Source organism: Misgurnus anguillicaudatus, chromosome 5 (assembly GCF_027580225.2).
Source record: "Misgurnus anguillicaudatus chromosome 5, ASM2758022v2, whole genome shotgun sequence".
Classification (NCBI taxonomy): Eukaryota; Metazoa; Chordata; class Actinopteri; order Cypriniformes; family Cobitidae; genus Misgurnus; species Misgurnus anguillicaudatus.
In genome coordinates this window covers 41,307,501-41,331,891 of record NC_073341.2, presented here as the reverse complement: position 1 = coordinate 41,331,891, position 24,391 = coordinate 41,307,501, and the positions used below count along the sequence as shown (strand labels likewise).

At 39.3% G+C, this 24,391-nt stretch overlaps 2 protein-coding genes across 5 annotated transcripts in view; one reads left to right on the top strand and one right to left on the bottom strand.

The window, feature by feature from the left end:
* Nucleotides 1-8,396: 8,396 nt before the first annotated feature.
* ppic (peptidylprolyl isomerase C) lies at nt 8,397-11,862 on the bottom strand. The gene is made up of 5 exons (XM_055168495.2): nt 11,660-11,862; nt 10,191-10,304; nt 9,971-10,064; nt 9,206-9,390; nt 8,397-9,053 (listed from the first exon to the last, which is right to left on the bottom strand). Exons 1-5 carry the CDS (start codon nt 11,762-11,764, stop codon nt 8,925-8,927), a joined length of 627 nt encoding a protein of 208 aa, XP_055024470.1. The 5' UTR covers nt 11,765-11,862; the 3' UTR covers nt 8,397-8,924.
* prdm6 (PR domain containing 6) overlaps nt 10,209-24,391 on the top strand; it is a 30,635-nt gene continuing 16,452 nt past the window's right edge. Inside the window, exons 1-6 of one of the 4 annotated variants that reach the window (XM_073868186.1) lie at nt 10,209-10,346; nt 12,359-12,453; nt 15,557-15,950; nt 17,711-18,018; nt 22,559-22,686; nt 24,297-24,391. The exon at nt 24,297-24,391 is cut by the window's right edge and continues 30 nt beyond it. In XM_073868186.1, coding sequence (XP_073724287.1) covers nt 15,563-15,950; nt 17,711-18,018; nt 22,559-22,686; nt 24,297-24,391 — 919 coding nt within the window. In that variant the 5' untranslated portion in view covers nt 10,209-10,346; nt 12,359-12,453; nt 15,557-15,562. Of the gene's footprint in view, nt 10,347-12,358; nt 12,454-13,185; nt 15,951-17,710; nt 18,019-22,558; nt 22,687-24,296 lie in introns of those variants that run through there. The other 3 variants (XM_055168493.2, XM_055168494.2, XM_055168492.2) reach the window with 3 other exon arrangements.

Here is a 24,391-nt window from a genome sequence, read left to right as displayed (position 1 = left end):
TTCACATTACTGCAAAAAAACGACTTTCTTACTTAGTATTTTGTCTTGTTTTCAGTAGAAATATATCTAAAAATTATTAAATCATTTTCTTGATGAGCAAAATAACCCCTAAGAAAATAAGTCTTATTTTTACAATTTAAGTGAATTTATTGTGAAAAATATTGAAATTGGTGCTTAAAACAAGCAAAGAAATCTGCCAATGGGGTAAGAAACAAAATCCTGAACTTTTCTCTTAAACATGTAATTCAAGAAAAAAATTCTTACCCATTTGCATATTTGTTTGCTTGTTTTAAGCACCAATTTACTTAAACTACACTTATTTTCTTAGATCATTTTGCTCATCAAGAAAATACGTCTTGATTGAATAATTTTTAGATATTTGTACTGAAAACAAGACAAAAATACTTAGAAAGAAAATATTTTTTGCTGATTTCAGTACAGTCTCTCACTGTGACACGAGCAAAGATTAATTCATTTTAACTGCGTAAAATTAAATATGATAATCTTATATTGTACATGCAAGAAAAAGAATGAATATCAAGCACAGTATGAGCGTCTCAGATCATCTGAAGTGTGTAGTCTCTAAAGTAAAAACACAGAAACCTTAATCCAGTGGTTTGTCGGAGGTTCAGCCTCGTCTGTTATTGATATTTTGGGCTGGCAAGAGTTTTTTTTCTGCTTAGCCAACTGTGAACAGAGCCTTCTGTCTTAATTTGATTAAACACTTTGTTAGGAAGAGCAATTAATGCATTTTCTCTGGCTATTTTTAATGTCTTGTAGCAATTAATACATTGAATCTTGTTAATTGTTCTTCTGTTTTTGGTCATATAGGTGATGTTTGCACAGGAGATGTTGTATGGAGGCTAAGGGCTTGTCAGAGTCTGAAAGCTCAGCAGACTTGAAGCTGGAATCCATTTATTCCCCAGACCAGACCTAATTACCCCACACACCTCTCTCTCTCTCTCTCTCTTTCTCTCTCTCTCTCTCTCTCTCTCTCTCTCTTTCTCTCGTGCCGCCACAGGTACGAGTCGCCTTCATCACGGCCTGAGCCTTTCTGCACCCAACCAATAGGAAAAGATTAATTGTTTGCTTGCTTTTGTCTCTCCAGGGACACAGGTCTCTTAATAAAGAAAAATAATTCTCCCCCGTAGCCGATTGGGCTTATTTCCCCAAAATGTGTGTGAACGCGTGTTTGGGGGTCGGGGGGTTTTGTTCTTGTTAGCGATTTCTGCCTTCAGAGCAAGAGAAATACGGCAGAAAACAAACGTAAAGGAAAATTTATGAGCATCGCACCGGCATCGGGCACGAGTTGTATCATTGTTTGTAGCATAATTTGCTTTTAATTCCTCATTATTTAAGGGGTGTACGGGAAACAAAAAGAGTCTGTTAATTGACCATCACAGAGTTTGCTGAGTGAACACATCACACTCGTAAACAACACATTAATGACAAACGGTCAGGACGTTGAACACTGAGGTCAATAACATGCACACTTAAATGCTAATGCACTGTAACGTGTCACACGAGAGACAAAATTATTCACACACTAATGATTCAACACTAAACAAACACACTAAGGTTGCTTCGTCAGCTAGTAGTAATGTTTGATCTGCGTGTCGGCCGTCGAAGGCCTTGCATTTGGATTAAAGTCAAGATATTTTTTTGTTTAGCAGCCTTTTGTTGTTTGCGTCTGTGCGTTCTGAAAGTGTTCAAGTCTGTAACGGTGCAGATTCGCTTTATTAGCGCAATCCGGCTCTTTCTCTCCGGCCGCCGTGTGGATGGGCAGTGATAAATGCCGTCGTGCTCAGTTGATGCGATTCATTTGTCAACAGCCAGAAAAAGGTTAATCAGTATTCTCCATCCTGGTTAAGGCCCGGCGTCTACTCACCGCTAGTAATTGTGGCTGTATTAGGCTCATCGGGCCCCTGCGGCCGGCGACCTGCAGAAAATGTCCCGCGATCGGGCCCGGATCCTATTTCTCTTAATCTGCTGGAAATAATAACGCAGCAATGACAATAAGATACAGAGCGAATTGAACGGTAAACACAAATGACGTCAGCTGGCTTTCATAATTTATACTGCGAGTATTTCATACATAGACCCGAATGACCATGGGAAACGCTAGAAGAAATCAATGGAAATTCATATTTCATAAGACCATAAGTGCGTTTGAAAGTGTGCGGCGGTCATTTGTTTGGTAGGCCGAGCTGACAGCATCATACATTCCGGCCCTTCGATCTCAAACCCCTGGCGTCCGTTTTTACTGCCTCGGCTGAGAAAATAAGGAGTTTGTTGTCAAGAGCGCGGTGCTTTTTTTAACACTTGACAACATTCTATCATCTGTGAAGTTATCGATTTGCCAGCGTTTTAACCATCAAACTGGATCTGTTTGAGTGACTCTGGTTTTTAAACAATTTCTCTGACAGGCGAGGCGTCACAGCAATTGCCCCGCTTTTAAAGACACTATTTCAATTTGTGAGAGGCCTTCAAGTGAAGCGTCGGGCCCCTGCGAACGAGTACTGGACCACCGGAGGGGCCCTGCGGCGGACAGAGTTGTCACGGTACGGCGAGGTAAAAAATGGAGCGGCTCGCCTTTATGGATTGCTGGTAGGTCAACAAAACTTTGGCAGCATTGATTAACTTGACAGTGAATGCAGCAGTACATTTATCACTAATAGCTGGACTGCAGAACTCCCCCTTACACCTCCTCCTCCTCCTCCTCCTCGCGGCCAGCGGAGCGTTGCGTGGAAGCGCGTCTGTGTCTGTCTGAACGGCGCGCCCGCGAGCAGCCCATCAAACGCATCCGCGCGCGCACGCCAGCGTCATTAATTGAGGCTAAAGTAAATTCTCTTGTGTTTTATACCAAAAGAGTTCACGGCTGGTGAGAGAAACGAAGCTTTTGAGTTGTGATGTTGGCACGTGGATTTGCATGATCGGCTATAAAACACTCCCGCGCGTCACAGGAGAGGCTAATCGATCGTCCGTCACCTGGCCATCAGCTTCACTCCTAGCATTCAATTTTTTTTCTGCCCGTTTTGCATATGCTATCGACCACGAGCGGGTAAATGAGCAGAACGCGTGGAGAGCAGAGGATGAATTGTTTACTCGCATAAAAATAACCTTTCAATAGTGGAAGATGCATGACGCGGCGCGCGGCCGATCTGCTGCACCAAGCACGTGGCATTCAGCTGCTATTGATCCCCAAGTCCATCCCAAACCCATCGTGAACAGAGAGAGAGAGAGAGAGAGACGATAGAGATCAGATCAGCGTCTCTAACACTTCATAAACATCATCTGAAAGAACAAACAAACCCAACAAAACATCAGTTTGAAAGGCAGGTGCGTGCACTCATCGCGTGCTTATCATCATCTTCTCTATTAACTGAGACTTTGTGTGATAGAAAATAAATACTATTAAATATAATTGTTTGATATTTACATATGTTCTCTTTTTTTATTACAGGTACATCATTTTGCCCCAAGACAGACTGTTGACACTTTCACTTCAACACAAAGTAATGATAGTTAATTTTTTTGCTTTTTTAACAATGTGCAGCAATATTTACCAGCTGTAATTAAAAGTGATCATGGAGATATGACTAGATATGTTTTTGGCAGCATCATCAGGACAAATATATACAGTATATAGTGAATATTCAATATGTCACACAGCTGCGTTATTAACCCGGACCAAAGTGAATCTTGAATGGTGCGTTCATCGTTAACGTGACCGAATGGAAATGATCATACGGTTATCCGGCTATAATGAGGCACTGATGCCACGTTCAGGTCATCCGTGTTTGGGCTTTCATTGTTTCAGGGTTGATCTCTCTTCACCGCGGTTCTCCTGACGCTCCGGCCTTCAGCGCTAATGAGTTTCAGAGGGAGCTGCTCCTCACTTCACATCTGAAAGAAGAGGAGAGCTCACATTAACCAGACAAATACTGAGAGAACTGCTGCAGCTTTTAGTCTGGAGAGGCATCATCAGGTCTTCTGCGCTCAGACACAGCAATCTGTTTTAATTTACCCCAGACGAAACTTAGAAGCAGATCTCGCTCCCGCTCTGAGATGCTCTTCTGTGGCCAGTTTAGTTATTGTATTAGTGATGTTGGGTTTATTCATTGACTTGGTGGTAGTTACAGTGGAGTTAAAGGTGCCAAAGAATGCATGTTAATAGTCTGTTAAATTGTTCTCTGATATCTACATAGAAGGTTTGTGGCTTTATTAAGTGTGAAAATGATCCCGAGTCAGTTTTTCATGTCCGTCTAGGATTTGTCTTTAGAATGAAATGGTCTATTATTATCTTATTTGAAAGGGTCATGAATAATAATGTTGAGCTCTGCTCTGATTGGCTGTTTCTCTGTCAGTAGCTCTGTGTGTGTAAACTGACCTTATGTTTGAGTCTGTATCAGATTTTGAGGAATAATCAATTGTTTGGAGATTGTTAATGGACGTTTCTGAGTGATAAGTTTGTGTTTTTTCAGTATGGACCTGCAAAACGTAACTGAAACGTCAATACTAGAACTTCAGACTAAACACATTAAATAGCATATAGAGTTAACTCGGCAGTCACAACTTTGTTTTTATCATTGTAACAACATTGTACTTAATTTAATGTTGTGGTGTACATCTGGACTGTAACGTCACAGTTGGTGTTATGTTGAGATTGGTCTGTTTTTCAGCGCTCTTTTGCATGCACGAGGTTTACGTAAGAACAAGAAAACAATCGTGTTTGAGGCTCATGATGTTTCATTATCATGTACACAACTCTATGCCTAGATAAATACAGTTTTACACTATACGGCTCCTTTAACAGTAGTGAAGTTGAGCTCCAGCCTCAGATGGGCTGATTTATGAAGCAACACTGTTTCTGGCTTCTGAGGCTGATAAATGTGACGCTCTGCATAAATTTACCAGCAGCTCAGCGTGCGAGAACTTCATCTTAATGATTAAACACGGCCCTCATCACCGGCCTAACTGCTTTCATCTGTCCTCTCCTGTCATCCAGCAGTCTGACTCTTAAGTTTTTACTCTTTGTTTCTGCTACGTCTCTTTTATGTATTTGACAGGGTCTCTCTTTGTCTTATTATGATCAGTTGATACATGCATCTCTCTCTTTCTCTCTTTCTTTCTCTAAAGTTAAGTTTATTTGTCACATTGCACACATTAAGTTGTTTGAATAAGAGGGGGTCCCACTGTGCCGTCTTAAGGCCTATAGTTTAGTTTTAGGACGACTTATCTCTCTCTTTCTCATCCACGGTCGGTGTGGGGCGGCAGCCTGTAAAAAAAGTCCTATTACAAGGGTGTTTGATTCAAAGCGGTTTCACTTCATTTATAAATAGGTCCTCTGGGCCCCGGGGCCCCGGGCTCGGTGTTGTGGAGGCTGTTTTGGCAGCGCACGCAGTCATAATCTCAGAAGGTTCGTGGCATTCTCGACCGCGCTCCGAGAAGCTCGCTCTCCAGTTACCGCGGTAATTGGCTGATGAGGAGGCTCGGGCCCTAAAAAGAATGTCAGGGTTCGATTTCCCTGTGATACTGACTGAGGATATGTCACCATTTATGCTGCTTTCATGTGACATCGGCTCCTGGCAGAAACTCTGGGGAAATCATTAGACTGTTTATACCTCTCCCCTGTCGGATGGCCCTTCCCTGTGATATTTTCACAATGTTTTTCCGCTGAGTGATGGTACCTCACCCCGGTCGGGGAGAACAAGTCCCTTTTGTAAATTTGTGAGCGTATTCTAACGGGCGAAAGAAGAAAAAAAGGCGCACAATTGGTGACGCGGTGCGGGAAGCCGTTGAGAGGGTCCTGAAGGGACAATCGATGTTGTCCAGCAGGTGTCTGTTCAGCGTTCAGAGATGGAGCTCTATTGATTTCTGAGGGCAGCAGCCACATTTTTAGACTGAAGTGGTTTTGTGGCACGCGTTTTTTTTTTTTCTTTCTTTATTTCACAATAGGGTTCAGGGTTGTTTAAAGTGAGAAATGTCATCTCTGCTTTAAAAGCTACTTGTGAGTTAAACACAATTTTAAAGACCCTGTATTCATGGTGTATGATTTAATTATGATTGTAGACAATGATTTTTATACAATGACTTACGCTCTGTGGCTATATGTTGGTTTAGAGAAGCTGGATCATGTAAATGTAAAGTCATGTTAAAGTCGTCAGGAAATGAAAGTAGTGATGTCTTATTTTCTCCGTGGTGATGTATGTCCCAGTGAAATAAAATACAGGGCTGGACTTGATGCTTGAATTCGGGTCGTGTTGCTAATTGCTAATCGCTGCAATCTTTTCCCGGACCACCCCACCTGCCATACATTATGACCGGATGTAAAGAGAAATCATTTCGTTTTTTATTAAAGATTATTTAGGCACATGAGTATTTTTAAAATAATGAAGCTCACAGATAAGTCATTTGTAAAACATACTACAATATTCCAAAATAAATGAGAGTTTTTCATTTTAATTTCATTACGACTTTAAGATAACAGACAAGACTTACACAGAATTGCTTAAAATGAAGATATGTAAAAAACTTTTATAGCTAATGTGCATTTTCTGCTGTGACTTTTTCATGTGTTGAAACTAAGCAGATGTCTGGCGTTTCATTCGTATCTCATCTGATGGATTTACACATCAGGCATATTAATATTGAGGTGAATTCTAGCAGTGGAAGCCTCCGTCTGTCTGATCTCTCTGCGTGTGAGAGTTGTCAGATACGTCAGTATGATAATTCAGACTCTAATTGTAAAGACCTGCAGGAGGAAGAGCACGGGCTCATAATTGTCAGAGTTTCACAGGGTTAGACGTGTCATTACAGGGACGTCAATACAGCAGAATCTGAGAGGAGATTTGTAAATGATTCGCTTGTCAGTAGAGGCCTGCCGTCACAATCGATATATATATACAGTCCTGAGCGGATGAGATAGAAGCTAGCGTACGTCCCGACTCCTGGTGTTTACGCAGAGTTTATGCGCTAAAGTTCAGTGGTAGAAAAACTTTGGGCCTGTTCTTCAGTGTTTTATGCCACGATCGATCGCGTGATGTGATGTTGAAGAGAAAAGCCACGCTCCAGACTATAATAGAAATAGCCAGTGGTTTCTTTATGAGTTTCTTTTGAATAGTCAGTGAATCACGTGCCGGGGCAGATCCGGCTCTATCAGGGGCAGTTTAAGATGCTTTCTGCCAGGCTGATTTGTCTGCTCTTGACCTTTCCAGCAAACTGTCCCATCATGCAGCGGGAGCGTTCCTCAGGGAATCTGGTTCTGCTGTAATGAGGCCTGTCATCTCCGTTCACCTCCTCACAGACAATCGATTGTGTGAAGCGGCTCTTCTGAAGTCTCCTCCCAGAGCTCCTCGCAGCTTCACTTGTTGGTGGAGGATCTTCAATCGGGTCACGGTGGACGGACGTGTCGGTCTCTTCGCGTGGAAACTTCTCTGAATGTTATTTCATCTCATTTTGTACGAGAAAGACGGCGGTTTCAAAAGGAAAACTGACCGTAGGGGAATCAAAGTGTAGATATAAATAAAAAAAACTCAAAGTGAATATCAAAAGCTGTCAAAAACATAGCTTTCAAAAAAACACAAGAAATTAGATGTGTAAAGAAGAAACTTGATTTGTTAATTAAGTTTACTTTCAAAATGATTTTATACGATCAGCAGCACTCACCCAAGCCCATTTCATTCATTTTAATCATTTACATAAAATAACATTTTAAAATGAAAAGCAAACAGAACTTTGTGAAACATTGTGATGTGTTAATTGAACCTGCTGGTTTTGGGTCATTTAACATCTAGTATTATTCAAATAAATCCGATGTGAAATGTTGATATTGTTTGTTTACCTCAGAATCTCAATTTAACAACATTTCTGTTTCATTGTAAAAACATAACACTGCATTACAGTAATGAGAAGTGAATGAAATTTACAAATAAACCTAAAAGATCTGAATAAACGTCAGTACGGAGGTGTTGTTAAGTAAATGTGTCTAGTTGGCAACTCCAAATGTTTGTAACTAAAATACAGCCTATGTTTTTAATTGGCTCTCCTGATTTTGCCAAGTGGTTGAGGGGAACATTTAAATTGTAATCAATTAATCAGAAATAAGTTTACAGTTTCAAGTTTAAGCTGATTAGCTTCTTCTACATCATTGTTTTTCATTTATCATTTCTCTCTGATTTAGGGTTGGGATGGGTTTAGGTTTTATTTACAAAAATGTTGTCATGTTTTTCTTGATGTTAAAAATTTCTGATGTTTTAGGTGTTATTTAACTTTACAAAACAGACAAGACTTCAGTCTACAAGAACCCATCACATCTACACAACTACACAATCTCCTGATGCTGACCATCACAACATGAAACACAGGTGAGATGAACAGATCAGACTCAGACTAGATCACATCAAAACCTTTTTTATTCTGTTGAAAAAGTTTTTAATCAAGTTAATCCAAATGTTATTCTTGCCATGAATATAAGAAAGTTTAAAAGAAAAGAAAGAGAGATCACGAGTTGTAAAGGTTTGCTCTTCAGTCAAGAAACAAGACATACTCTCTGTGTTCAGTTCAATCATTCAAGATCACAGTTATTTATAATGACACAGAAACATGTCAACAAAACAGAATGAGCTGAAACATTATTATGACAGATTTATTTAAACGTGAGTGCAGAAGAGATTGCAAATATCATCTCTATAGGGAAGAATTAGAGAAAACCTGTCACAAATATTTGGCAATTACACAATAGACCAGCATATGGTCAGCATGAATGATCTGAGAAGTAAACTTAAAACATTTTAAAAATGTCATATTGTGAGAGATATGTAACTCTGTAAACAAATGTCTGCATAGTGGTAAAGATTTATGACAATATAATTAAGAAATCACATGAATACAGTACAGTCACCAAACATGAAGATCATAGCGAGCTACCAGCCTTCTACTTCTACTATAAAAGGCTCTTTTACTTGAATGTGTCCACTGTTAACAATCACACACTCGGTGTACGGCAGATTCCTCTCGTTTGTGTCCTGGAGCTCAATGGTGTGAACAACAGCCTGAAAGAAACGCAGAGAGAGAGATTTCAGTGATATCCTTCGAGTAACACATAAACTTATCTGGGACTCTACAGGCTTTTCTGATGAGGATCTCTACAGTATATTATGTGTCATTTCTCTATCTATCTGTCTTGTGTAGGAGAACATCTCACCATTCCTTCCAAGACTTTACCAAAGACAACGTGTTTATTGTCCAGCCACGGAGCTCTGGCCATTGTGATGAAGAACTGAGAGCCGTTTGTGTCGGGCCCAGCGTTTGCCATACTGACCCAACCTGCACCCAGATGTTTCAGTCGGAAGTTTTCATCAGCAAACGTGTTGCCATAAATACTTTTACCTACAGACACACAAGAATGGATATTGTAAGTGAAACAGATCTTATAACTGATCCAAAACCAATGTGTGTATCAGCATGTATGTCCTCCACTGAAGAAAGTCAGCTATAGGTTTAGAATGACAGAGGTGAGTAATTCATGCAAACGTGAAGCAAATCTTTTCAAAATTCACAAAAAAGAAAAACAAACAAATGCTAATTAAAAGCGTTTCCATCAAGTTGTATGAGTGACCTAGTAACTAACAGTAAATTAAACAAGGCACGCTTAAAAACTGGAGACAGGTTGTAATAATGATGGGGCAAGTTATTAATTTAACTTAAATTCAAGCCACATATATGATAAAGACAACAACAGCTGATACAGTCACATGGGTTTAATGTTTGCTATGTCAGAATTTATTTGGCAAATGCATTTCCATCTCCCATTATCCACATTTACTCTTTTTTTTTTGCACTCAAAATGTTCATAAACTCATGGTGATGAAATCATGGCACCTGTTTATAATTTAGCAATGAACCTTAATGTAGATTCAGGAGATGATGACGATGAGAAACATGCAGTGAAAGTAACTCTTCCTCTCACCTCCTGTTCCATCTCCAGCTGTGATGTCTCCTCCTTGGATCATGAAATCCTTGATCACACGATGGAACTTGCTGCCCTTATAGCCGTAACCTTTCTGAGGAGAGGATCTCTGTGAGTCTTTTCACCAGCAGCTTATCATTCACAGAGTTAGTGACACAAAACCATTATTTCTAAATCAACACAGCAGGATTTCTATTACAAGTAAAATCAGAACTTCTACCTCTCCTGTAGCAAGTACCACAAAGTTTTGGACCGTAACGGGCACGACCTCTCCGAACAGACCGATCACAATCCTGCCGACCTCATGTCCTCCTACTGTGATGTCAAAAAACACCTGCAGCATAAAGAAGAGGAGCTCTGTAAAAACTCAGAAAAAGTAAGAACACACTTGGATAAATAAAGGCATTATACTGCTTAACATAATGGACATAAAATATTGAATATTGCTTGATGGTCAAATGAAGTATTGAGTGAAACAAAAGTATGCCTATATAAAATTGTTGCGGTGATGTTGCTAATGTAGTCATTTAAAATGAGTCAACCAGTAAAAAGAGTTTATTCAACTTAAATGTTTTCACCACTTTGAGTTCCACTAAACTGAAATAAAGTCAAAGATCTTTGCTAACTCAAACATAGTATATATTTTTTCCAAACAGAGTCATTTCAATACAATAGCCTTATTTTAACAAACACTGCAATAATTATAAACTTTTGATGGTTTATGGCCTTCAATCTGCCAGTAAGCTAAGAAAGAGTCTGACACTGCAAATTTACTTCAGTTTAAAATTAAATCAACATGATTGGTTCAGGAGGATTTTCAGTTCCCAGCATGCTTTGCATGAGCCTGCATAACCAGAGCATTTTTTAAATGAAGTGATATTTTAGAGAAAGACTCAATAATGTTAAACATTGATTTATGTAGGAGAAGAGTTTTTTTTATTTTTGTGCTTACCATTGTTCAGAAGTGTAGTTTAGACTGTACGTCAGATATGTGTTGATTTATCATATAAATAATAACTGTGTGAAGTCAACGCTGAGCTCACTGAGTTTGGCTGTTTCTGTGACTTGTGAACAAAAAATAAATGGTAAATACTACTTAAGGTATAGTGTACTTAAATATTAAATTCAATGAAATGTAAACTTTACAGCTTTAATGTAATTTATAAAAAATTATACTTAAAAATTGAATTGGTTTACTTAAATCTTTTTAGCTAATCAGTTTCCACAAAAGTTTTGCCTTAAGTACATGTCGTGTTTTACAGTGTGTGATGATGTTGTGATGCTGTGACAGTGGTGGTGATGATGAAGTGATGATGATGTTGCTGTTATATTTTTACAGCATCTTCACAGGTTTGATGTGATTACACACACACACACTGTTGTTTACACTCTTACACTGCTGTATATAAACAGTGCTAGAATCACATTATTCTGTTTGCGTGAATAAAACAGAAAGAGTCGCATAACGGCGCAGACGTAGTCGCGTAATGACGCGGCGTATTCTTCAAGCGTCTCCTTAAGGTGAAATGAAATGAAATGAAGGTTTGCGCACGATGCAAACATTATAAAATGACATTGAGTTAATTTCTCAACTCATTTCTGTATATGGATGATTGTGTGGTGAATTCTCGGGGTTATATCGCGCTTCCTTCGGTATGCAGAGAATGAATTTGGACGCGCGTGTCTCACCTTCTCTGTGACTTTCGGTCCGGTTCGCGTTTTAAAATCTGCATTGATTCCTAAAAACGACAAATAGAAGATAGCCAATGTGTGATAAAACTGAGCCAGAAACATCGCTGAATCTGAACGCAAAGGACGCGTTTGACTGCAGTAAAATCTGACGATTTCTTCCTGTGTGACGCTCCTCCTTCCGCGCGTCACAGCGGCGCGTCAGATGCGCAGAGGAGTTTTAAAAAAGCGGCTCGTGTACACATACTGTACACATACTGTACACGAGTTACATTATTGACAAAATAAACTAATTAATGCCACTTTTGTCGTTCAGATGTTGTCCAGTTGACGTGAATTCACCCTTCAAAGTCTGGGATGAATGTGACAGTGTGTTAAACGGAGAAAATAAGGATATTCAGGTCCTGGTTAAAAGCTCTGATAAAGAAACAATAGACACATCACAGAAATTCTATTGGTTTTATTGGGAATTATATTGGTTCTAATGAATATGGGCCAAAGCACACTACAATGTAGTGCTTTTAATGGTAAAATCTAACTGTTCCTATTGGTATTTTAATGGAAACCATTAGAATTCTCTGTAATGGTTTTATTGTTTTTTTTAGCAGGGAGGTTTTATTGAATTATTAGGAGACAAGAAACTCAGACACAAAAAATGCTCAAATCTTTTTTGTTTTGTCTCATATCTGTTTTCCACAGATGAAACTCTTGTTGAAGCTGTGAAGTAGAAGAAGTCCAGACCCGGGACCCCCCCCCCTCTCGGCTTCTGTGCTGATGGGGCCTCCAGTCGTTAGGTCAGACCTGAATTTACCTAAAGTATACTACTGTATTGACACAAATATATTTACGATATATGATTTTACTGAATACAAATAGCAGAAAATGATTCATTGTGCTTCTTAAGCCTTCAGATTTGATCTTCAGGTATTTTTTCAGACATTAGTCTCATTTGGTTTATTTGCTGCATTGGGTTGTTTTGGTTTGTTTAAATTCATTGTCTATCCTGCTGTTTAGTGTTGGGACAGTTTAGATTGGACTCTTGTATGATGGGGTTCAGAGGTCACAGATGGGGGTGCTGTGGTGTAGCGGTTAATGATCTGGGTAAAAAACTGAAAGAGTCTCTGAGCAAAGCTGTTATTCTGGGGTGGGCTGTGAAAGCTTTGAAATAACATCGGAGAAATTACTCCTTACTTACAGAGAGATTAGATATGTTTTAAAATAAAAACCTAACATGTGCTGAGTCAAATTTTACAGAGATATCTGTCATTGTAAAGGGCAGTAGTACGTCAAAATATATGACAATACATGATAGTAGGCTAATATAAATGAAAGATGTTATTCAAATGGAAATTCATTTTCTCACTCTCATGTTGTTGCAAACCTGTACAAATGTATTTGTTCTGATGAACAAGAAATATATTTTTAAGGAATGTTTGTAACAAAATCATGAGCCCCATTCACTTCCATAATAGGGAAAAAAGGAATACTGTTCATCAAAACAAATAAATGTATACAGGTTTGTAACAACATTAGAGTGAGTAAATGAAGAGACACACATTTAACACACATTTATTACATTCAGGCTCTGGTGCGCCCTCTGTGTTCACTCGTGAGAATGACACTACAGCACATTTATGATCTGTAACCGTATTCATGCATAACCATCTACATTCATTCATTCTGTCTTATTAAAAAAAGATACAATAAATTTAATACAAATTAAGTTGAAAAGAGATGACTCAGAAATGTTGTAAATGTTGTATTGTGTATTTTTCATTAAAGCAAACAATATTCTGAACTACTCCACTTATAATTTGAAAGAAAATCTAACTTGGTGACACAAACAAGTCGCTAAGTTAAGAACAACTATTCTGACCAAGTAGAAATTAGTTTTGTTTAATTAGTCTTACTTTGTTTCAAATTATAACCAGTCTTCTCAAAAGGAAAAATTAGATGAATAACTTTTACAGTAGGCTATATAGCAGTTTATGTAGCCGGCCACAGGACAGCATTCATTTATACAGCAGCGGTGTCCGAGATGTTCACTAAAACCACTGCAACAACAACAATTCAGTCTTAACAATATTTCCCTCTTTATAAAATACACAAATCTAGAATATTTATGAGGAATATACAGGCAACAAATAGTTCCAGAGTTTATTTACATAAATAAAAGATTAAAACCATTTAAACGCACCCGAGGCAGTTCCACACAGAATGATATTATTTGTTTCAGGCCATTAACAGTAAATTTATAATACAAAGATTTTTGAGATGACCATCAGCTCCCATCTGAATAGACGTCTATATTAATGAATTATATACTCAGCAACCCGTGACCTTAAAACTATAATAAGAGTGCTGGTGGCTGAATTCTTTATCGGACTCCTGTCAAAGAGCCTCGTTCATTTGTCTTTCAGCCAACAGCAGAATTAATTAACAAGAAATGCAAAGGGTCTAAGTGAATGTCAAACAGTGGAGTATGTTAATGAAACGCACACCTAAACGCTTTTTTTCACGCTCTGAAAATATACAAATGAAGTCCAAGTTTACACTCAGCTTTAATAATCCGTTTTTTGGCACAGAAAATGATATATTTGGGCAGTTAATGTATTGATCCTTGCTGCCCCTCGAGTGCACTTTATTTCACTAGTCATTTATCAATGAATAAAAACACCAATACGCTGTCATAATAGCGCTGTTATTTCCAAGTATGACAACTAAATTGTTTTGAGGTTCATTTTGACATGTACGACGACACAACACAACTCATAAAACTATTAATTATTACTATTAGCAATGTTTTAATTGGAACAGGATATAGGGAAATGTTTTGTTGTTTTAATAAAAAATACGGCATGACGCAATAAAGCTGCATTACATCGTTTAAAAAAAAACTAAACTGAACTAAACTGTTTGTGCTGTTATTATAGTCACATTCTTTAAGAGTGAAATGCATTTTCAGACTATTATGTTTGTGTTTTGGTTTGTTATCAGAGAGTTGTGGATGACGAATGAGTCTGTCAAAATGTTTCCAGTCAAAACATTTCACCCTCCTGAGTCCTGTAGACGGAACGGTGTAAAATGCACCACATTTAGATACTGAAAGTCTGTGAAAACTTTCTCAAGCATCTGAACGGTGCGAATCACTTCTGCTGGACTACTAACTAGTTAACAATAGATAAACTCCAGCAGCGCGCGCGCGCACACATCTTAAATCCAATGGAAAAGAACTAATAAAAGTATTCATCAATTGCATGATTGATAGTAATGAATTATCAAAGACATTTAAATAGAATTAACTAAACAGTAGGGTATGAAGTTTCCAAAAAATGTAAACTCGACTAAAGGGAGTTTTTTGAGCATGCAAGTATCCACTGTAAAAAATGTAAACCTAAAAAACGGCAAGAGGAAAAAAGCGCGTAATCGTATTGTCTTATAAATTGACGGGCGGAAATAAATCTGTCCAACTGGACATAATAAAGTGTAAAGTGACAGTGTGACAGATCAACAGTACTAATAAACATCAAGTGATCAGCAGATGTGGGTGAAACAGATGCTCGACATCAGCCTGTCCCACAGTCCACGTGCACGTGCGGGAGCGCGAGACGAGGACACGCGTGAGGGTGGGAGGACGCAGAACTCAATAGTGTGATGGTGTGAGTGTCCGGGAGTCACAGCTTGGACTCTTCTAACAGGGTAAGTCTTTAATATCGCTTTACTCTTGATCAATATGGGATTTAAAACAAGAGCGCGTGAACTTCAGTACGTGAATGGCGCTTGAGTCGTGTTTTTATGTACATGTTGTAGTGCGTTCTCGAAACTCTTGCTCGGTGTGTTTATAAGTTAAACGGCATGCATGAGAATCTATCACACATCAGCTGCATTTTCTTACAGTCGGATATGCTGAAGCCGGGTGAGCCCAGCGGTTCTGCTTTCCTCAAAGTGGACCCAACTTACATCCAGCACTGGCAGCAGCTGTTCCCGCAGAAAACAGCCGGCGGACCGCTGGAGAACCTCCGCCAGAGACCCAACCTCATCTCTTCAACCTCATCGTCCTCGTTACCGGCATCCTCGAGCGCGCCGTCCTCTGTAGCGGGTTTGAGTCAGCTCGCGCTGTTCGGACAGACCGACACCAGCAGCGGTTCGACTCAGAACCGAGAACTTTGCTCGTCGTCAAACTGTAAGAATGATCGGGTGTCGCGCGTGAAGCTGACTTCAGAAGAGCTGGACTTCTACCTGTACGGCCAACAGAGGATGGAGATCATCCACAGCGGAGACCTTCATAACCGTCTGTATTTTTCTAATCTTACTTATATAGAAATAACAAAACACTCACAACTTTACGTCCTGCAGGTATAAAAATAACGATATGCAGAAGATATTTAAAAATTAGCCTAATAATAATATAATTTAAATCATTTAGATTTATCACAAAGTATCACTACATTACTCATAGCACAATAATTAAGTTGCTTGTTTTCTTTTTCTTGTTTGCATTTTTGCAGTAGGCCCGGTGAATTCATGAATTTATGATGTTTAAATTGAATGTATTCATATGCAAATGCGACTCGATCTTTAAATGAAATACTGACGCGCGTTTTATACAAATAATCGGAATAAAATAAAATTTTAGCAATATTAAAGAAACTAATTCATATAAAATTAAATGTCTAAAGTTACGAAATATTTATTGTCTTACAAACGGAAAATGCGTAAGCTTACTATTAAAAACGATCTATTTAATTAATAATCTAACAATTTTCTAACATTTCAGTTAATTTACATAATACTAATAAATTAGGGGTTTTAAGTATTTAAACAATAAGTATCGAATGAATAATAATTGTCTTAATTGTCAAGCTTTATTTACGGCCTTTAAAAAGTCTTATAAATTGCAATTGGGCGCTAAATAGATTTTTATGCCCTTTCGCCTTCCGTCTTTAATTAACGTTATTTATTTAGTTGTTTGTTTTTATCGAAGAACTAAATAAAGAGGGAAATCAGTGTGAATATGAGGTGTGAGAGGTGAAGAGTGTTTATTTAGAGTGATCAGCAGTAATCTTCATCGATATATGCCAGCATCAGATGAGCGATGATCGGACAGAGCGCAATTAATTGCTGTATAGTTTTGTAGAGGAGAGTCGCATCACTGATCGATCTGCAGCATCGGCTCGCATTCATCATCCCAACACGGGATATGTGTGTCTCCCGGGGACAGAAAGACTTCTTTATCTACATTCGGGATTTTTAGGCCATATTTCAGAGCGCTTGAGTTCATTTAAAGCGGCTTGTATAGAGGAACACGTGTACAGTTTAAAGCGCAACACAAATTCTGTTTGTAAATCAAATGCGCTTCATTCTTGTATAATTGTGCGGTGCGCTTGAGTGATCAAAACATCGCTTTATATTTTTTGTAAAATACTGAATGCATACAGTATAAACATGTTTTGTTGCTAAATATTTTAACGCCATTAAATTCAACAATAGCATAAAATAATAATAAACGAAAAATCATTTTTCTCTATTTTCTTCACCTGGAGCTTTGAGGTTTATTTCTGTTCCTGAGAGCAGTTTAATGAGCTACACGTGTTCATATCCGAAGACAAAAATAATTTAAACCCTCATAACATAGTTCAGGTCAAATATGAGCCATATGTCAGTCTTAATATTTGACTAAATGCCTAAAATTAAATCTGTCTGTATTATATTTATCGCTCTCCTTTTAATCTGAAGTCTTTATATCTAAGTTCCTCTGATATAAGCATATTCATATCATTCTGAGTTGGAATTCTGAGCACTGTCTAATCTGTTTATTTCAGTACATTTATAATGTCTTTAAATATTTTTCTCAGTTATAATTTATTGGGATAAGAAGAAGAGCAATATAGGATTTTCCCAAGACAGTAAAAGAAACATCTTTCTGTAGCGGCCGAGAAAAAGACAATTTAAACTTTGTGTGCGATTCGTTCCAGCAGTGGTCAGGGGTGTACGAGGTCCCATCTGTGTGCTGGGGTAAATAACTGCCCCTCTCGCTGTGCCGTCCCACAGGCTGTGACATGTGTGCAGACAACCGTAACGGCGAGTGCCCCATGCACGGACCCCTGCACTCCTTGAGAAGGTTGGTGGGGACCAGCAGCGCCTCCGTGGCCGTTCCTCCCCCAGAGGTCCCGGAGTGGTTGAGGGATTTGCCTCGCGAGGTGTGTTTGTGCACCAGCACCGTCCCGGGTCTGGGCTACGGCATCTGTGCGGCTCAACGCATCCCACAGGGCACGTGGGTCGGGCCCTTCCAGGGTGCGTCTCTTTCTCTGGATAAGGTGCAGTCAGGGTCCGTGCGAAACACAAGACACTTATGGGAGGTGAGTGTTTCTGTTTCTCTTTGTGTGTGAGAAAACTCTAAACATACAGAGCTAAAGGTCACCAGCCAGAGAGAGAGAGAGAGAGAGAGAGAGAGAGAGAGAGAGGGCACTAAAGTTTACTGTGGTATGGTGGAGCTAAATGATAATTTATTATGACTGAGATCCATTTACAGTTTTCTACTCTCTGAAATAGATGTGGACATGTATGTGTGTGAATTTGAGATTTTCACTTAATTCTTGCTGAAGATGTGATGTAAACATTGAAAACATTTTTAGTGAGAGACAGACTTTATTAACAGGCCGTTGAGATGAAACAGAACTGGTTCTGGTTCTGTAGGTCCGGTCTGATGAGCTTGAGGCGGACAGTAAAAATTCCTGTGGATTAAATAAACGGAAAAAAGATTCCAGTCCACAGAAAGATTGAAATGAATCTATAATGGTAGTGAAGAGGAAAATCTGTTGTGAACACTGAACTAAAATAGAAATCAGCGCTAATGGGAAATAAATGACAGCGTAAATGTTTCAGACTGTGTAAGTTGTCATATACTGTATTGTAAGTGGTCTTATTGGAGCTCAGTAGATTCATATTTCCTCAATTAGTTTCCTCATCTATAAACTTAATATTAGGAAAACAGCCTCCTTTACAGATATCTGTTCTGACCTTTCATTGACAGTAAATGTTTTTTTTGTTTTTGTAAGGCGGTTGTTGTTTGTGATGTAGTTAAAGCTCACGTCAGGTTTTTGAGAAGATCTGATGGGACTCATTTGTTCAGAGCAAATAATACATCGAGTTTCTGTAATGAGTCTCACGGCACATAACGGACCGAATATAACACCAGAAGATTGTGTAGTGTGTAGTGCTTGAGAAATAAATGATTGTGTAAATCAAACACAAATCTGTCCTGTAGCACTGAATGGATCTTTGTGCTTATTGTATTCATGCTGAACTCTCTGTGTGTATATATATATTATAACTTATACTGTATATGTGTATATCTATTTTTATGTGTTTTAAATCAAATCAACACAGACTGCTTATTTTGATTTATTGATGTAAATGCAGGTTAAAATAGCAGCATAAAGGCACCTTTACACCACTGAAAGCACATTTACTTTAGTCGTAATGAAACATGTTTATTCTTCGGCTGGTGTCTGGAGATTCGGGTCGGTCCGCTTCTGTCATGGCGGTGGTAAATTATTCTAGTGCTGGCCTGTGGACGATTTTCCCAGCCTGTGTCTGGAATGCTTTTCTACAGAATATTGTACACACGTCTCTCACTGATATTGCCCATTATAAGCCATATTTACCAGCTATAAATCGTGTGAATGATGCGTGTTTTACTGTGGTCACTGTGTCCAATTCAAATATCTTTCAGTATTCACATTAATCTCTTGTCTGTGAGTAATGTGACACTCCTTCTGTTTGTAAAATAAATGCTGTGATGTTTTATTAACTTGAGATTCATCTGTGGATTACAGATGTGCAGTGGTACTGATGATAACTTGATGATGAGATTCACTTCAAGGTTCATGACTTAACCTGAGGTTTCTAGTTTCTGTTTATCATCAGGTGTTTAGGTCAGTCGTTTGATAAACTCTCTTCCAACTTGTTAAAGTAGTTTTCATGGCTTGTTGAGTTTATTCTGCATGAAACATAAATAGATGATAAGAAGTATAGGAATAATATTTTCTAATGGCGGTCATTGAGATGCCTGTCGTCTGCCGTCATTGGTTAAAGATGACAGAACGTGATGATGTCATCCCCGCAGTAGGTACCAGCGGGTGTTCTGGGTGAAATTAAACGGGCCACGGGCCAGGACAATTATTTTTATTTTCTGTGCTTTGCTACGGAGAGGACTTGTTTAACATGGGCTTGCTGAAATAGTAAAGCTCAGTAATTTGTCACTGAAGTGATTTTCTGCATCATTTGTGTCTCTGTTGTGAGAGAAAGCATCTCAACATCTCTCTGTGGAAAAGTGGAGGCGTTTCACAGCATTACATTCAATTCACATGAGAAAGAGTGAAGCATGCTGGTATTCAACAGTAAATTCATGGAGTACCTCATTTCCTTTGAGTTTTATTTTCAATACTTCAGCTTTGGAATGAACTGGAGTTTTATTTCAGAAGATGTTTAGTCTGTAAAGTTTATCATCTGTGTCTGACACTTCCACATCATCGAGAGAAAGACCATTTAAAAACACTGTTATGATGTTGATCACAGTATTGTATATTACTGCATGTCAGTGTTTGAGAAGTTAGTTCAGCTGCACATTACAGGCGTGATGATGATGATGTGTGTTTAAAACAAATGAATAGTTTTGATGAAATAAGGTCATTTAGGATTCTTGGCCATTTCTGTTTGATACAGTTTGTTTCATGTCATTTAAATAGTTTTGTCTGTTTTGAGAAAAACCTGAGCAGTTTCTTCTCTTTGAGATTAACAATAGGACAAGAGTGTTTCTGGCACAAAGCCGATTAGGAGAGATGTGCCAAAGGAGAGCGGAGGCCGGCGGCTACAAGAGGCCGTTTTAATACGACCGAAGCGATAACAAGCGCCGCCGTGACCTCCGGAGACGCACACAGACTTCACGAGGGTCCGATCGCACCATTTACGTGCTTCAAACCTCTCGTCTCAGGACCTCTGCGTGTTTCCCTCGATAAAGCTCTCGGGCTCCATTATCCAAAGTGTCCGTCTCTCCTCGTGCACACTGGACGCTTTCAGCACGCTCACCGCAATCTCTCAGCTGAGCTCAATGACTGCTGCTGCTCCATTTACCCGCTGTAATAAGGGCTAAAGGTCAAGCGTCTGTCAGCCTCTCTCTCTCTCTCTATAGCCTGGTCATTGACGTTCAGATGTTCCTGGACTATTTACAGCCTTCGGTCAGTGGCACGCTCCAATCAGTGTGGCGTAAATGTCGGCCCGAGAGATTGAGCAGTAAGTAACGGGGTGACAGATCCCCGTCAGGTCCGATCGATAGCTGAACGAGGGGATCGGAGAACCTGAAGTCTCGTCTCATTGCTTAGGGTCCGCGAGGGTCTTTAAAAGAACGCTTCACCTGCGTTCTTCCCGTGAGCACCTTTAGTTTTTGATCCGTTTAGCAACAATCCCATAATGCCCTGCAGGCTGGCTGGCGTCTGTCATAAACAACAGAATTCACAGCAGCTCATCAGCATAAACGCTGTTAAAATGCTGCATGCAGGGATTTATAAATGAGGTAATTGCGTTGATTATTGCAATCATTTACGGCATCGATCACTTGACTGAGCTATAGACAGGATCATATCTGTAATAAACACATGCTGCTCTTTAAACGTCACGTATCATTATAGCAAAGGTCGTTTTAACATAAAGAGGTCAGAGATTTTCTGATATTGATTGTGAAAGTAGAAATGGATTTGAGGGAATATTCAAAATCTTTTATTGATGGATGAACTTGTTTGTGTGAGTGTTTGTTTTGTTTTGACTCTGGGTCAGTATTTCATCTTTTGGTTTGTGCTTTATACAGATTATACAATGTTTTTTTTTAAAATCCACTCACTGGTATTGATATCAGATACATTAATTAGAGGTACAGGACAGTAAAGTAAACTGTGTGTGTGTATTTGACAATCACTAGCACTATACTGTAAAAAATGTATCATGAAGTACAACTTGGTTGTTTCATATCAGGAAAATCTGACTTTTTTCATGTGTAAGTGCTATAATTGGGTCCCCAGTGCTTCTATTTACCTAGAAAATGTGAGAAAGATTAACGCAGTAACTTCTGCAAGCATGTGAAAAAATAGCTCATTCAGATTTCGCCTGTTTTGTAGTGAGGTCTTATTATAATAATACCGCCCCTTAATCTGCACTATCCAACCACAGCACTGCCATTTAGTGCAGAGAGAGAGAGAGAGAGAGAGAGAGAAAAAGAGAGAGAGAATATTTGATAGCAAAATTGAGTTTCAATTTTAACAAACCACCATTATGATGATCAGTGTTTGCATTTTATCAGCTCATTTGCATTTAAATGGCACATTTTGCTCACACCTACAAAGTGAATTAAATTTTAAAACATCACATATGTACTCTGGGGACACCAAACATTTATTTTAGATCTTAAAAAAAGTCTCATATGACCCCTTTTTGTCCAGTGAATAGTTGACCTAACTTATAAAATCAAGTTTTGTTAAGTTAAAGTAACATATAAATAAATATATGTTGATTTGACAAAAATGCTGGATTTTTTTATATTATATAATGAACTTTGATATCGTCAACAAATCTTAATCTTTCAGACTTTGAATCTGTTCTTGGCTTAATGTCATAAATGTTTTCTGTTCAGCCAATGTTTATTTCTAATAGAGTGTGTTGTCTAATGAACATTTATAAAGATGAATGTCAGTAACCCTATCAATATTTAATACAACCTCCAAACATCTAAGATTAAAATCAAAAGAAACTCTATGATGACTGGATTTTGCCTGTTTGACGTGTGTCTCATATACAAAACAATACAAAAAACTAAATGCTGACATCAGTGATTTGTTTCTCGTATAGATTTATGATCAGGAGGGAACGCTGCAATACTTCATCGATGGAAATGAGCCCAGTAAATCCAGCTGGATGAGGTACATACGCTGTGCCAGACATTGTGGGGAACAGAACATGATGGTGGTGCAGTACAGGTGAGGCTTCCAAACCCAACCAGATGACCTCGCCCTAACTTCAATCATAAAACACTCACTTCAACCCCGCCTACTTGTCTCCTCCAATCACACGACACGCGCTCACCTGAACCCCGCCCACTCGTCTCCTACAATCACACGACACTCACTTACTTGAACCCCGCCCTCTCATCTCCTCCAATCACACGACACTCACTCACCTGGACCACGCCCACTCGCCTCCTCCACGCCCACTCGTCTCCTACAATCACATGACACTCGCTAACTTGAACCCCGCCCTCTTATCTCTTCCAATCACACAATACTCACTCACCTGAACCCTGCCCTCTCATCTCTTCCAATCACATGAGACTCACTCACCTGAACCCCGCCCACTCGCCTATTCCAATCGCACGAGACTCACTCACCTGAACCCCGCCCACTTGCCTCTTCCAATCACATGAGACCCACTCACCTGAACAAACCCCGCCCACTTGCCTCTTCCAATCACATGACACTCACTCACCTGAACCCCGCCCTCTTGTCTCCTCCAATCACACAACACTTACTTACCTGAACCCCGCCCTCTCATCTCTTCCAATCACACAACACTTACTCACCTGAACCCCGCCCACTCCTCTCCTCCAATCACACGACACTCACTCACATGAACCCCGCCCTCTCATCTCCTCCAATCACACGAGACTTACTCACCTAAACCACGCCCACTCGTCTCCTTCTATCACACGACACTCACCTGAACAAAAAAACCTGTGAATTGCTGATGAAATCTCACCCATGCTAAAGTGTGAAGGTCACTGAAGGTCAGGGTTCAGTTCTTTTACTCTACAGTCAATGTTAGACAAAATCTGATTTGATTTTGAGATAATCTTTATGTGGAGGAGACTCATTCGGCTTTGTGAGCAGTTTTTCCAAGCTGTCCAGGTTGTAGGATGAGAAATCTAATCCGTCTGCTGGATTGAGTTTCATATGTTATGATTAGCAATATCTAAATGGAATTCTCTTCAAAGACGCCATGATGGATGAAGTCTGAGCGGACTGTTTTGTTTTGCTCTGACAATAATGTCCATTGGCATGTTCTTCACATCTTCGGTGTGGGACGTCCCGCCGTGTCTTTATGAGTCATCCAACCACAATACTAAATACATGTCAGCGCGAGAAATGCTTTCCAAGACTTTAAGAAAACGGCCTTTGATGTGCGCGGCCGGCTCGGAGATTTGTGCGCGTTTGGAAGTGACGGCGGTCTTGTAAGAGACGGTGTTCGTTTACAATCGCGGGCTTCTTCTGAAAGCGTGCGAGACCACCCATCGCTCTGAAAACAGCCCTCTTTCAGCGGCCTACCGACTCATTTAGTCCCACTACATTTATTTGTTGTTCCAGTGTTTATGTTGAATGAAGCCAAACCGAGAGACAAACGGTTATGAGGGTATAGAGTCATACTGTACTATATCTACAGGTTTCTTAAATGTTTATGGGGTTTTTTTCTTCTCGAGTCACAGCTCCTTTAATGTGTCTGGATGAAAGCATCAGTTTGTGTAATTTATATCATCTTTATAAATGAATGATTTTTGTAATTTCGAGTAAATGTTAAAACATGTTTTTTTTTTCAGGTCATGTATTTTTTATCGGGCCTGCACAGATATTCCTCGTGGAACGGAGCTTCTGGTTTGGTACAATGACAGTTACACATCTTTCTTTGGTATCC